We start from the raw sequence: 14,221 nt of genomic DNA on the forward strand, positions 1-14,221 counted from the left end.
CTGGCATGTTAGGGTCTCAAGAATTGAAATAGGCCGTCAGTACTTCAGGTGTGATCAATTTTCAGATATTGGCACCATAGCTTGTGGACTCTATAACTTTCACAAAGACCAAATAATATCCACCAATTTGTACTTATTTTTACCAAAGATATGTAGTAGTATAAATTTTGGCCAAAATTTATGAAGAAAAAATTACTAATCTGCTAAATTTTATAACAGAAACAAAGAAAAATTCATTTTTTTACAGAACTTTCTGTATTTTTTCTTTTATAGCACAAGAAATAAAAAAACGAGCGGTGATTAAATACCACCAAAAGAAAGCTCCATTTGTGTGAGAAAAAGGACAAAAATTTCATATAGGTCCAGTGTTGCATGACTGAGTAATTGTCATTCAAAATGTGAAAGCACTGAAAGCTGAAAATTGGTCTGGTTATTAAGGGTGTTTAAGTGCTCAGTGGTCAAGTGGTTAACCTCCACATACGGAAAGGCTTCATCACAGTAAGAGCTGTATATGTGGAATAGACTCACTCAAGAAGTAGTTCTTGCCAGCTCAGTATTGGTTTAAAAAAGAGCTGGATGCCGGTAGATTACCGTTGTACCAGACAACATCAATAAATTTTTCTTCAGGCTTTTAGGAGAGCATTTTGACTTTGATGTTATGTATGAGTAAATGTATATTTTCATTTTGCCCAATAGTACGTTTTCTCAGCATGTTACATATCCTTTTTGTTTCTTTCTGCAGGTGCGGTATATCTACCATAGAAGACGATGCATTTGCTGGCCTTGATGCTTTGCATACATTAATCCTTACAGGAAACCCAATCAAGCAATGGTCCCAAGTGACCTTCACTGGTCTACATTCTTTAAGAAAACTTGTTATTGTCGAAACATCTCTTGCAACCCTTTTTGAACTTCAAGTTGAACATTTCCCATCACTACAGGAATTAAATGCAGCTAAAAACTGTATTGATCGCCTTTATATTCCCTCCTTTTTATTTAGGCTTCGTGTCCTTGATCTTCGCGCAAACCATATTACCAAAATCAACAAGGAAGACCTAGACAACCTACGAAATGCAAACACCTCAAACCTCAGTCTCATATTGTCTCAGAATTTCATACACTCTATTGATCCTGGGGCTTTTGGGTTCGTTAACCTCCAACTATTACACCTAAAAGGTTGCTTTTCTCACGAAGATATCATGAAGGCGAACCTAAATTCCATTTCGGGTCTTCGTGTACAAATGCTATTCATTGGACAGTACAGGAATTCTCCTACAAGGGTTTACTTCAAGGAAAATCTTTTTGAAGGGCTATGTGGGTTGGATATTGAGGAGCTAACAATTATGGAGCTCTATATTAACTTTACAAATACCTTTTTTAAATGTATGGAGAACATTACCTCTCTACGTTTTATACATACAAGCTTATCCCAATTCATCCCTGAGTCTTTTGCTTCAAATATGCAGAAGTTTGAACTCAAATATGCCTTTGTTATGAATGTACCTTCCTACATAGTTTCAAAGTTAAAGCACCTTAAAGAACTCCGGATAACAAACAATCGACGACTCACCAACTTTGACTATTCACTGCTAGAATTAGACAAACTAGAGTTCCTAGATTTGAGTAAGAATAAAATAATGATGGAGGCTTGTTGTGATAAATATATTTCTGGGAAATCCCTTAAGTATTTGAATTTTAGCTATAATTCATACATCGGTTTAAGGAGTATTTTTCTGAACATGCCTCATCTTCTCTCCTTAGACCTGAGTCACTCGAAGGTGGACAGTGTAGGACAATTTCCGATATTTATGAATCTGAATAATCTGACTTATCTTGATCTGTCCTATACTTCCTGTAATTTTGTGATTCACTGTTCCTTCTGTGGACTCTTCAGTTTGGTAGAGCTACGTGTACCCCATACCACATTTGCTCCCGATATACTGGGCTCTGTTTTCCAGAACTTAAGTAGCCTCCGTCTTCTTGACATGGAATCTTGCGACTTGAAGCACATACCCAACAAAATGTTTGTACACCTCAACCGATTGCAAGTTCTGAATCTAAGCAAGAACAAGTTGATGGAGCTTCCAGCATCTGTTGTTTCTCTTTTTTCTCTACAACATTTAAATGTAAAAGCTAATAACATCCAGGGGTTATCTAACGATACAATCCATGTTTTATCAAAAAGCTTGGAGAAAGTGGACCTTTCAGATAACTCCTATGACTGTTCTTGCACCCAGGAACAATTCTTGATGTGGGTCCATGAACAGAGCATCAAAAATTTAAACTTCAGCAATCATATAGAATGCAAGACACCAGAACACCTTCAAGGTATGCTACTCCGTGACATCAACTTGAACTGCAGCTGGACCCTCATATATATCAGCATATTGGTTAGTGTCATAATTGTGTTTATTTTACTGCTAGTATATCACTTCTACCTAAAAAATAGCTTTCTCTATTTATGTTTTTGCCACCAAGGCTACAAAAAGTCAGCGACTGAGAAAACCTATGATGCTTTTGTCATACACTCCAGTCTAGATGAGGAATGGGTAAGGGAAGAACTCCTTCGGGAACTGGAAGGCGGCAACCCATCATTTCAGTTTTGTGTGCATTTCAGAAACTTTGAACCGGGCAAGCTGATCCTTGAAAACATTTTTTACAATGGTATTTGCTGTAGTCGAAATGCTCTCATCCTCCTTTCTCCGAACTTCCTTGAGAGCAAATGGTGTTCTTTTGAGTTTAGGTTGGCCCTGTTCTGGAGGTTCTTGGAGGATGAGTGTGGAATCATTCTTATCCTACTGGAACCCATCAGAGAAGATCAACTTAAACATATGTACGTCCTGAAAAAATACCTCAGCAGCAAAACTTACCTCAAATGGGAAAAAAATGATAAAGAAAAGGAAGTCTTCTGGAAACGATTAAGGAAAGCATTGACGCAAAGTCGTAAAGTTGATGCTCCACTTTTGAGTTCTAACAGAACAGAAATGTGTAATCTGCAGAATAAACAGAACAAGGAGAGTGCATTGTAATATGCCAATGGTTTCATTTTAATTTTGGAACTGAAATAATCTGAATATGACTATTTCATGTCCTAACTGTCTTCAATGGACTTTACATCACGCTCTGCTAAAGTTGTGGGGAGGTGCAGTATAGTGATGAGGCAGTAAACACTCAGAGTCCAAATGCAATAAGAGAACTGTATTGTAGTTCACCAATTCACAACAAGCCCGATGGGAAGTCGCCCGACCGGGAACACGTACAGCATGTAACAGCGACGTGTAGAAGAGCAGGTCTCGATTGTGGCGACAGCATCTGTTTCGAGGGGTAGTATGTGGCCTGGCTGGTCTGTACCAAAATGGGGAGACTTCCAGGAAGGATGGCATGTCCCTATCTCTATCCCTACTTGTCTGGAACCTCTCCCTGCCGCTATTCACTGTCCCTGACAAACGGGTGACCTGTCCCTACACTACCCACATGCAAGCCCGGGAGCCAGGGTCTTAAATAGACTATGCCTGACCCAAGATGGCCACCAGAGTCACATGAGGCAGCAGGATCCAATCAGATAGCTACCCCAGTGACCCAGGAAACCATAGAGGAACCATGTTCCTCTTAACTTTCTCTGCAATGCTTCTGTGGTTGAGCGCCACCCGCAGTGGAGAAAGTAGCTTGTACCTGCCTACACTGTGGGTGTAACTTCTGAAACAAATTAAAAAAAGAAGTGCCCCAAAATAACAAGGTTTATACTTACCTCTCCTGCTACCTGCACCACTGATATCCATGGTCCTAAAGGGCAACTGTTGTCAGAGGAAAATTCTGCATCCGACACTGCATGATTTGCATGATTCTGACCCGTTGCCCATAAGCAGAGGATGGGCTCCTTGTTTTTTAGGTTTTTGTACTGGAAGTAAGCAATTGTAAATATCTTCTGTTATGAGAAAGCAATTCTGCATCTCACGGTGGTCTTTTTGGTTCCTTTGTACCAACCCACCGTGACCTTAATGGTTGTACCGTTTCTAGTACTTGTTAGGTTCAATTAATTTTTTTTTCTTTTGTTTAAATGGATAAGAACTTAAAAAAAGCATGCTCCCTCCATTCCAGGCATAACCAGCCCCACGTCTGGGTGGGTGCAGCATGGTGCAGCAACAACACTTACTCAGCCCAGGTGCAATTGAGATACCTTGCATTGAAGTAGAAGTAAAACAATTCACAAGCCAAGCAGAAGGAAGCCCACTTATGCATGACAACAAAGTCTAGCAGTGTAGGTCTCAGTTGAGCTGACACTGTCAGTCTGGAGGGGCAGAATGCGGCCTGGCCGGTCCAAGCCAATGCCCAAGTGGGGAGGTTTCCATGTATAGCAGCAAATCCCTATGCTTTCCCTACTCATCTGGAACCTCTCCCTGCTGCTAATACTGTTCCTGACAGATGGGTGACCCTACACTCTCCACCCACTAAAAGCAAGCCAAACCCAGGAGCCAGGGTCTTAAATAGACTCTACCTGACTCAGGATGTGGTCACCAGAATCACATGGGTTGTCAGCTTCCAACCGGATTGCTGCCCCATTGATCCAGGAAACCATAGACTAGAGGAACCATGTTCCTACTGACTTTCTCTCCCTCTGCCGCTGCAGTTCAGCACCACCTACAGTGTAGTAAATAGACTGCACCTGCTTACAAACACACCAGGCATGTAGTCCAGTATTCCCCTAGCAAGGAAGCAGAAAATGTGAAGTTACCATATTGATACCAGAACAGATGTTCTTGAGTAGGGTTCTCCAAACTTTCTAAACAAAGTATCGGTTTACTGTCCTTCAGACTTTAGCAGGGCTGGACTTTGACCAGTAGGAGTAGAACTTGTCCTGACATTAGTTGGAGACCTGTCTTTGGTATTAGGGAGAGGAATAGTGTCTCGGAGTTAGTATCAGTGGGAGAAATGCCCCATTGTTAATGCTGGTGGCAGAAATTATGCCCTTTTGTTGGTATCAGTAGGAGGAATCATGCCTTGCATCAATGGGAGGAATATAGTCCCATGGGACGGTTAAACATTCCTGGGCCTCAGTTTGGAGACTACTGTTGTTGAGTAATTAGCTCAACAACAGCACCAGTGCCTGATACTGATGGGCATCAAGATCTTTGGCCCCATTATTGCCCAGGGGAGGCTCTGGCAAAGATGGCTGATGTGCCACCTTCCTTCTCCCTTATGAGGGGTATAGGTGATCAGCCCCCTTCTTTAAACCCCCCCCCCTCCACACACATAGATATAAATGGGCTCTTAATATTAATGTGACTAACCCTTACCACCCAGGTTCCTGTGACATTTAAAAATGTCCCCCCTTGGGTCTTACCTGGTGTAAGCTTGTAAATAGGGGCTTATGATTGGTTGGATGTTGGCCCCAAGAGTACAAGTCCCTGCCCTTCTCCTCTTCTTTCTAGAACAGTGACATTCCTGCTGAGGCTGTACCCTCTGCCATCTTGTGCCCGCTCCACCCCAGAGACCTCCTCCTGACATTCCCGGTGGTTAAACTTTATATCCCCACGATTTATAAAATTTCTACCTTTGGCTCACTTCCTTGTGCAAAAAAAGCACACCGTACTATATGCCCGTTCCCTCCTGTTTGAAGAGGTTGAGCGGTGTCATATTTTTGGGGCCCGCAGCGAGTTGCTGGTATCAGTGCTGGTGTCAGTGCTCTCTATCTCAGTGCTGGTGTCAGTGCTCTCTATCACGGTGCCGGTGTCAGTGCTCAGTGTCTATCGCGGTGCTGGTTTCAGAAAGTGACAGAGATAGCAGCGAGAGAGAAGCCAATCAGCAGGCAGTGCCAGCACCATGGCTGAGGATGAGCACTGGACTGGCACCTCCGGACCACTGCAGTAGAGCTCTGCATAGAAATATAGGTGCCCCCCCCCCCTTGCTATATAGTAACATAATACACCTAAATATATATATATATAACACTTTGCTCATCAATAATTTGTCAAACCTTAATGCACCTTAATTTGATGTTGAGAAACCGAGAGAGATGAAGATTCCGAGGTTTGCCGGGCCATTTAATATCTGATGGGTTACTAGGTAAATGAAATAAAATATATTTTTTAACGAGTGTCATAATTACATTCAGCATTCACATCCATTTATTCCCAGTACATACAGACGGAGATTATTGCTTTTTTTTTTTTTCTTCATCTTGTTCGGGTTTTGATGCAGAATTAAATTTTACTTTTTTTTTTTTTATGGAAATAATAATTTAATTTAATATTATTAAAAATGTAAAAATAAATAAATAGTAATAATAAAAAATGATAAGAAGAAGAAAAGATGAGTTACAGATTTAAATGTTACAATTTATTTTTTATTTTTGTGGAATTCATAAATAATAATATTCTGTTTAAAAACTATGTTTAAAAAAAAAAAAGAAGTACAATGCCAATTTTGTCGCAGGCTCTGGACCAGTAGGGGTCTTGAGATCAGTGGGCCGCTGACATTACTGTTCAGCCACAGATAATATTTTGTGAATGTTTAATGGGAAAAAAAATAGCAAATAATAAAAAAAAATGATATGACATATGCAATTGCTGCACAAGCCATATTTAATTGTAATTTAATATTTTTAAAAATGAAAAAAAAAAAAATTAATAAAAAAAAAGAAGAAGAAGAAAAGATGAGTTACAGATTATGTTACAATTTTTTATTTTTATAGAATTCATAAATCATATTATTCTGGTTAAAAACTATGTTTTAAAAAAAAAAAGTAAAATGTAAATTTTGTCGCAGGTTTTGGACCAGTGGGGGTCTTGAGATCAGTGGGCCTCTGACATTACTGTTCAGCCACAGATGATATCTTGTGAATGTTTAATGGAAATAAAAATTGCAAATAATAAAAAAAATGATATGACATATGTAATTGCTGCACAAGCCATATTTAATTTGAATTTAATATTATTAAAAATGAAAAAATAAATAAATAATAAAAAAAAGAAGAAAAAGAAGAAGAAAAGATGAGTTCTTGGGGTGGGGGTCTTGAGATAAGTGGGCCTCTGACATTACTGTTCGGGCCACAGATAATATTTAGTGAATTTTTAATGGAAAAAAAAATAGCAAATAAAATAAATAAATAAATGATATGACATATACAATTGCTGCACAAGCCATAAATAATAAACAAATAAAATAATAATAATAAGAAAAGATGAGTTACAGATTTAAATGTTACAATGATTTTTTTTTAATGGTATTCATAAATAATAATAATCTGGTTAAAACTATGATCAGTGGGCCTCTGACATTACTGTTCAGCCACAGATAATATTTTGTGAATGTTTAATGGAAAAAAAATAGCAAGTAATAAAAAAAAATGATATGACATATGCAATTGCTTCACAAGCCATTTTTAATTTTAATTTAATATTATTAAAAATGTAAAAATAAATAAATAATAAAAAAAAAGAAGAAGAAGAAAAAGAAAAGATGAGTTACAGATTTAAATGTTACAATTTATTTTTTATTATTATGGAATTCATAAATAATAATATTCTGGTTAAAAACTATGTTTTAAAAAAAAAAAAAGAAAAAAAGTACAATGTAAATTTTGTCGTGGGTCCTGGACCAGTGGGGGTGTTGAGATAAGTGGGCCTCTGACATTACTGTTCAGCCACAGATAATATTTAGTGAATGTTTAATGAAAAAAAAAATAATAAAAATTAAATTATATGACATATACAATTGCTGCACAAGCCATATTTAATTTAATATTATTAAAAAAATAATAATACAAATAATAATAAGAAGAAAAGATGAGTTACAGATTTAAATGTTACAATTTATTTTTTATTTTTATGAAATTAATAAATAATAATATTCTGGTTATAAACTATGTTTAGAAAAAAAAAAAAACGTACAATGTCAATTTTGTCACAGGTTCTGGACCATTGAGGGTCTTGAGATCAGTGGGCCTCTGGCATTACTGTTCGGCCACAGATAATATTTTGTGAATGTTTAATAGAAAAAAAAATAGCAAATAATAATAAAAAAAAAAAATTATATGCCATATATAATTGCTGCACAAGCCATATTAAATTTAATATTATTAAAAATGAAAAAATAAATAAATAATAAAAATAATAATAAGAAGAAAAGATGAGTTACAGATTTAAATATTACCAATATTTTTTTATTTTTATGGAATTCAAAAATAATAATATTCTGGTTAAAAACTATGTTTAAAAAAAAAAGGTACAATGTAAATTTTGTCGCAGGTTCTTCGGCCACAGATAATATTTCGTGAATTTTTAATGGAAAAAAAATAGCAAATAAAAAAAAATCATATGACATATACAATTACTGCACAAGCCATATTTAATTTAATATTATTAAAAATGAAAAAATACATAAATAATAAAATAAAAATAATAATAAGAAAAGATGAGTTACAGATTTAAATGTTACAATTATTTTTTTTATTTTTATGGAATTCAAAAATAATACGGTAATATTCTGGTTAAAAACTATATTTAAAAAAGAAAAAGTACAATGTCAATTTTGTCGCAAGTTCTGGACCAGTGGGGGTCTTGAGATAAGTGGGCCTCTGACATTACTGTTCAGCCACTGATAATATTTAGTGAATTTTTAATGGGAAAAAAAAAGTAGCAAATAATAATAATAAAAAAAATATATATAATTGCTGCACAAGCCATAATTTAATTTAATATTATTAAAAATGTAAAAATAAATAAACAATATAAAAGAAAAATAATAAGAAAAAGAAAAGATGAGTTACAGATTTAAATGTTACAATAAATTTTTTATTTTTATGGAATTCATAAATAATAATATTCTGGTTAAATAAATAAATAATATGGCAACCCCCCCCCCCCCCCCCCCAAATGCCATGTCCTGCTTGTGTAATTGGCTCGCTGATTCTCCCAATATACAAATCCGATTTTAGGCATCCTCTGCAATATGAATTTCAGTTTTTGGTGAGATAGTTCAATGCTTCTAAAGAGATGCAGACCCTGTAATTTTCCTTATTAGAACACTGAGAGCGCACCAGGTGATTATAGTGAACCAGACCCTCCCATTCAGAATTATTCTTCAATAATATACAAGTCAGATTTTAGGCATTCTCTGCAACAGGAATTTTGGTTTTGGTGAGATACTTCCCAAGAGCTAAATACTTCTAAAGGGAAGGAAGAGAGCACCAGGTGATTATAATTAACCAAACCCTCCCATTCAGAATCAGTCTGCACTTAGACACAAGTCCGATTTTAGGAATCCCCTGCAATAGGAATTTCAGTTTTAGTGAGATACTCCCCAACGGTTAAATGCTTCTACGGGGATGCAGACCCTTCAGCTTTCCTCATCAGGACACTGAGAGTGCACCAGGTGATTGCAGTGAACCAGATCCTCCCATTCAGAATTATTCAATAAAATACAAGTCAGATTTTAGGCATCCTCTGCAACAGGAATTTCAGTTTTGGTGAGCTAAATACTTCTAAAGGGAAGGAAGGGAAGGAAGAGTGCACCAGGCGATTATAATGAACCGAACCCTCCCATTCAGAATCAGTCTGCACTTAGACACAAGTCCGATTTTAGGAATCCCCTGCAATAGGAATTTCAGTTTTAGTGAGATACTCCCCAACGGTTAAATGCTTCTACGGGGATGCAGACCCTTCAGCTTTCCTCATCAGGACACTGAGAGTGCACCAGGTGATTGCAGTGAACCAGATCCTCCCATTCAGAATTATTCAATAAAATACAAGTCAGATTTTAGGCATCCTCTGCAACAGGAATTTCAGTTTTGGTGAGCTAAATACTTCTAAAGGGAAGGAAGGGAAGGAAGAGTGCACCAGGCGATTATAATGAACCGAACCCTCCCATTCAGAATCAGTCTGCACTTAGACACAAGTCCGATTTTAGGAATCCCCTGCAATAGGAATTTCAGTTTTAGTGAGATACTCCCCAACGGTTAAATTTTTCTACAGGGATGCAGACCCTTCAGCTTTCCTCCCATTCAGAATTATTCAATAATATACAAGTCAGATTTTAGGAATCCCCTGCAATAGGAATTTCAGTTTTAGTGAGATACAGCCCAAGGGTTAAATGCTTCTAAAGGGATGCAGACCCTTCAGCTTTCCTCATCATGACACTGAGAGTGCACCAGGTGATTATATTGAACCAGACCCTCCCATTTAGAATCAGTCTGCACTAAGACAGAAGTCAGATTTTAGGAATCCCCTACAACAGGAACTTCAGTTTTGGTGAGATACTTCCCAAGAGCTAAATACTTTTAAAGGGAAGGAAGAGTGCACCAGGTGATTATATTGAACCAGACCCTCCCATTTAGAATCAGTCTGCACTAAAGTCAGATTTTAGGAATCCCCTGCAATAGGAATTTCAGTTTTAGTGAGATATTCCCCAAGGGTTAAATGCTTCTAAAGGGATACAGACCCTTCAGATTTCCTCATCAGAACATTGAGAGTGCACCAGGTGATTGTAGTGAACCAGACCCTCCCATTCAGAATTATTCAATAGTATACAAGTCAGATTTTAGGCATCCTCTGCAATAGGAATTTCAGTTTTAGTGAGATATTCCCCAAGGGTTAGTTCTTCTACAGGGATGCAGACCCTTCTGCTTTCCTCATCATGACACTGAGAGTGCACCAGGTGATTATAGTGAACCAGACCCTCCCATTCAGAATCAGTCTGCACTAAGACACAAGTCAGATTTTAGGAATCCCCTACAACAGGAATTTCAGTTTTGGTGAGATACTTCCCAAGAGTTAAATACTTCTAAAGGGAAGGAAGAGCGCACCAGGTGATTATAATGAATCAGACCCTCCCATTGAGAATCAGTCTGCACTAAGACACAAGTCAGATTTTAGGGATCCCCTGCAACAGGAATTTCAGTTTTAGTGAAATATTTCCCAAGGGTTAAATACTTCTAAAGGGATACAGACCCTTCAGATTTCCTCATCAGAACATTGAGAGTGCACCAGGTGATTATAGTGAACCAGATCCTCCCATTCAGAATTATTCAATAATATACAAGTCAGATTTCAGGCATCCTCTGCAACAGGAATTTCAGTTTTGGTGAGATACTTCCCATGAGCTAAATACTTCTAAAGGGAAGGAAGAGAGCACCGGGTAATTATAATGAACCGAACCCTTCCATTCAGAATCAATCTGCACTAAGACACAAGTCAGATTTTAGGCATCCTCTGCAACAGGAATTTCAGTTTTAGTGAGATACAGCCCGAGGGTTAAATGCTTCTAAAGGGATGTAGACCTTTCAGCTTTCCTCATCATGACACTGAGCGTGCACCAGGTGATTATAGTGAACCAGACCCTTCCATTCAGAATCAGTCTGCACTAAGACACAAGTCAGATTTTAGGCATCCTCTGCAATAGGAATTTCAGTTTTGGTGAGATATTCCCCAAGGATTAAATACATCTAAAGGGATGCAGATCCTTCAGCTTTCCTCATCAGGACACTGAGAGTGCACCAGGTGATTATCATGAACCAGATCCTCCCATTCAGAATTATTCTTCAATAATATCATTCTATAATACATCAGATTTTAGGCATCTTCTGCAACAGGAATTTCAGTTTTGGTGAAATACTTCCCAAGACCTAAATACTTCTAAAGGGAAGGGAGAGCGCACCAGGTGATTATAATGGACCAAACCCTCCCATTCAGAATGAATCTACATTAAGACACAACTGTGAACTAAACTGCGTTTGACCCTTTACTGTCTCACTATAAAAAAAAATAAAAAATAAAAAAAAAATCATGAAGGTAACTCAACCCCATCAAGCAATAAAACGCTCATCTTTACCACACTTTTCTAGACATTTCTATTTATCCAAGCCCATTGCAATAAACGTGCTACAATGTGTGACCACAAAGGAGGAAGAAGTATTAGCAGATGTGTGCAGGGCTGAGTATATGGAAGTGCAAAGACAGAAGTGGCGATGGCCTCAGCATTAGTGAGAGGGTGGGTTCAACAACCTGGCTCAAGTCCAAGTTCACCTAAATGCGTTGTGTATATGGCTCCACTGTTTTTGCCTTGTAAATTTAGCTGTGGAAGTTTTTCTTTCTTATTGGTGTGAGTAACTGTTTTATAAAATGTCCAAGCAAGCCCAAGGGAGTCTACGGTGCCCCACCTTTACCTATTTTGTTATGTTACAGCCTTTAGTTCAATTTTTTTTTTTTTAGATGAATTATATGTGATGGATCAGAACACAATAGTCAAGTTGGTGAAGTAAAATTAGAAAAAAATATACATAAAACAATTTTTCAGAAATAAAAAAAACGGATAATTGGCATGTGCGTATGTATTCATCCCCTTTGTTATGAAGGCCATAAAAAGCTCTGGTGGAACCAGTTACCTTCAGAAGTCACATAATTAGTGAAATGATGTCCACCTGTGTGCAATCTAAGTGTCAAGTGATCTGTTATTACTTATACACACCTTTTTGAAAGGCCCCAGAGGCTGAAACACCTAAGCAAGAGGCACCAACCAAACACTGCCATGAAGACCAAGGAGACCAAGGAACTCTCCAAACAAGTAAGGGACAATTTTGTTGAGAAGTACAAGTCAGGGTTAGGTTATAAAAGAATATCCAAATTTTTGATGATCCCTAGGAGCACCATCAAATCTATCATAACCAAAATGGAAAGAACATGGCACAACAGTAAACCTGCCAAGAGATGGCCGCAGACCAAAACTCATGGACCGGGCAAGGAGGGCATGAATCAGAGAGGCAGCACAGAGACCTAAGGTAACCCTGGAGGAGCTACGATAGAATACAATTCAATACAGGAAGGGTCAGAGGGCCCGGCTCGTTAGAGCTTACAATCTAGAAGGGAGAGTCAAGTGGAACAAAGGGTAGTAGCTGTGGGGGAATGATCAGATGGACAAAATGAAAATCCAGTTGTTAGGTGTGGGCAGGGTAGTCTTCTCTGAAGAGGAGGGTTTTCAGGGCTCGTCTAAAAGCCAGCAGAGTGGGAGATAGATCGGACATATCGGGGTAAGGAGTTCCATATGCTTGAAGAGGCTCTGGAAAAGTCCTGGAGACGAGCATGGGAGGAGGTGATGAGTGAGCTAGAGAGCAGGAGGTCTTGAGAAGAACGAAGAGAACGATTAGGTTGGTATTTTGAGACTAATGCCGCATACACACGAGCAGACTTTCTCATCGGACTGAACTCCAAAGGACTTTTTCGATGGAATTCCACGGAATCGGACTTGCCTGCACACGATCACACCAAAGTTTGATCGTCTAGAACGCAGTGACATACCACGGGACTAGAAAAAGGAAGTTCAATAGCCATTATCCAATAGCCGCCCTAGCGTTGTTTTTGGCCTGTCGGAACAGCATACAGAAGAGCGGTTTTCTCAATAGGGACTGGTTCCGGGGGAGTTCTGGTGGAAATATTTGAAACTTGTTCTATTTCTAGGTCCATCAGAATTTTGGAAAAAAAAGTCTGATGAAGCACACATGGAAGAGCGGAATGTCTGACGGAATCATTCCGTCTGATCTTTTCTGCCGAAAAGTCCACTTGTGTGTACACGGCATTAGTCAGTGATGTAGATGGGGGCAGAGTTGTGGATGGCTTTGTAGGTAGTTAGTATTTTGAATTTAATTCTCTGGGTGAGCAGAAGCCAGTGGAGAGATTTACAGAGAGGAGTAGCAGAGACAGAGCGGTTGGTAAGGAGGATGAGTCTCAGCATTCATGATGGACTGAAGGGGGGATAGAGTATCCAGAGGTAGGCTAATGAGGAGGGCGTTGCAGTAATCGAGGCGAGAGATAACCAGGGAGTGGATTAAGAGCTTTGTTGTGTCATTGATTAGAAAGGGGCGTATTTTGGACATGTTCTGGACTTTGAGGCGGCAAGATTTGGACAGTGACTGGACGTGAGGCTTAAAGGAGATTTCAGAGTCCAGGACTACTCCTAGGACCTTGGCATGTGGGGATGGGCTGATAGTTATGCCATCAATTTTGACAGAGAGATCAGGGGAATTGGCACGTGGGGGAGGAAGAATAATACGTTTGGTTTTGGATAGATTAAGTTTGAGGAAATGGTGTGACATCCAGACTGATATATCTGATAGTAAAATAGTGATACGTGAGGAGACCGAAGAAGTGGGTTGAGGGGTAGAGTAAAAGTGAAGGTTAGTTATAAAAAAATATCCAAATCTTTGATGAACCCTAGGAGCTCCTTCAAATCT

At 38.4% G+C, this 14,221-nt stretch overlaps 1 protein-coding gene across 1 annotated transcript in view; it reads left to right on the forward strand.

The window, feature by feature from the left end:
* TLR4 (toll like receptor 4) overlaps positions 1–6,192 on the forward strand; it is a 40,448-nt gene extending 34,256 nt beyond the window's left edge. Inside the window, exon 3 of the mRNA XM_077468190.1 lies at positions 743–6,192. Coding sequence (XP_077324316.1) covers positions 743–3,029 — 2,287 coding nt within the window. The 3' untranslated portion in view covers positions 3,030–6,192. The remainder of the gene's footprint in view (positions 1–742) is intronic.
* Positions 6,193–14,221: the final 8,029 nt, after the last annotated feature.

The sequence above is a fragment of the Lithobates pipiens genome, unplaced genomic scaffold (assembly GCF_037356315.1).
Source record: "Lithobates pipiens isolate NorthernLeopardFrog02 unplaced genomic scaffold, aLitPip1_a1.2 Scaffold_1, whole genome shotgun sequence".
Lineage (NCBI taxonomy): Eukaryota > Metazoa > Chordata > Amphibia > Anura > Ranidae > Lithobates > Lithobates pipiens.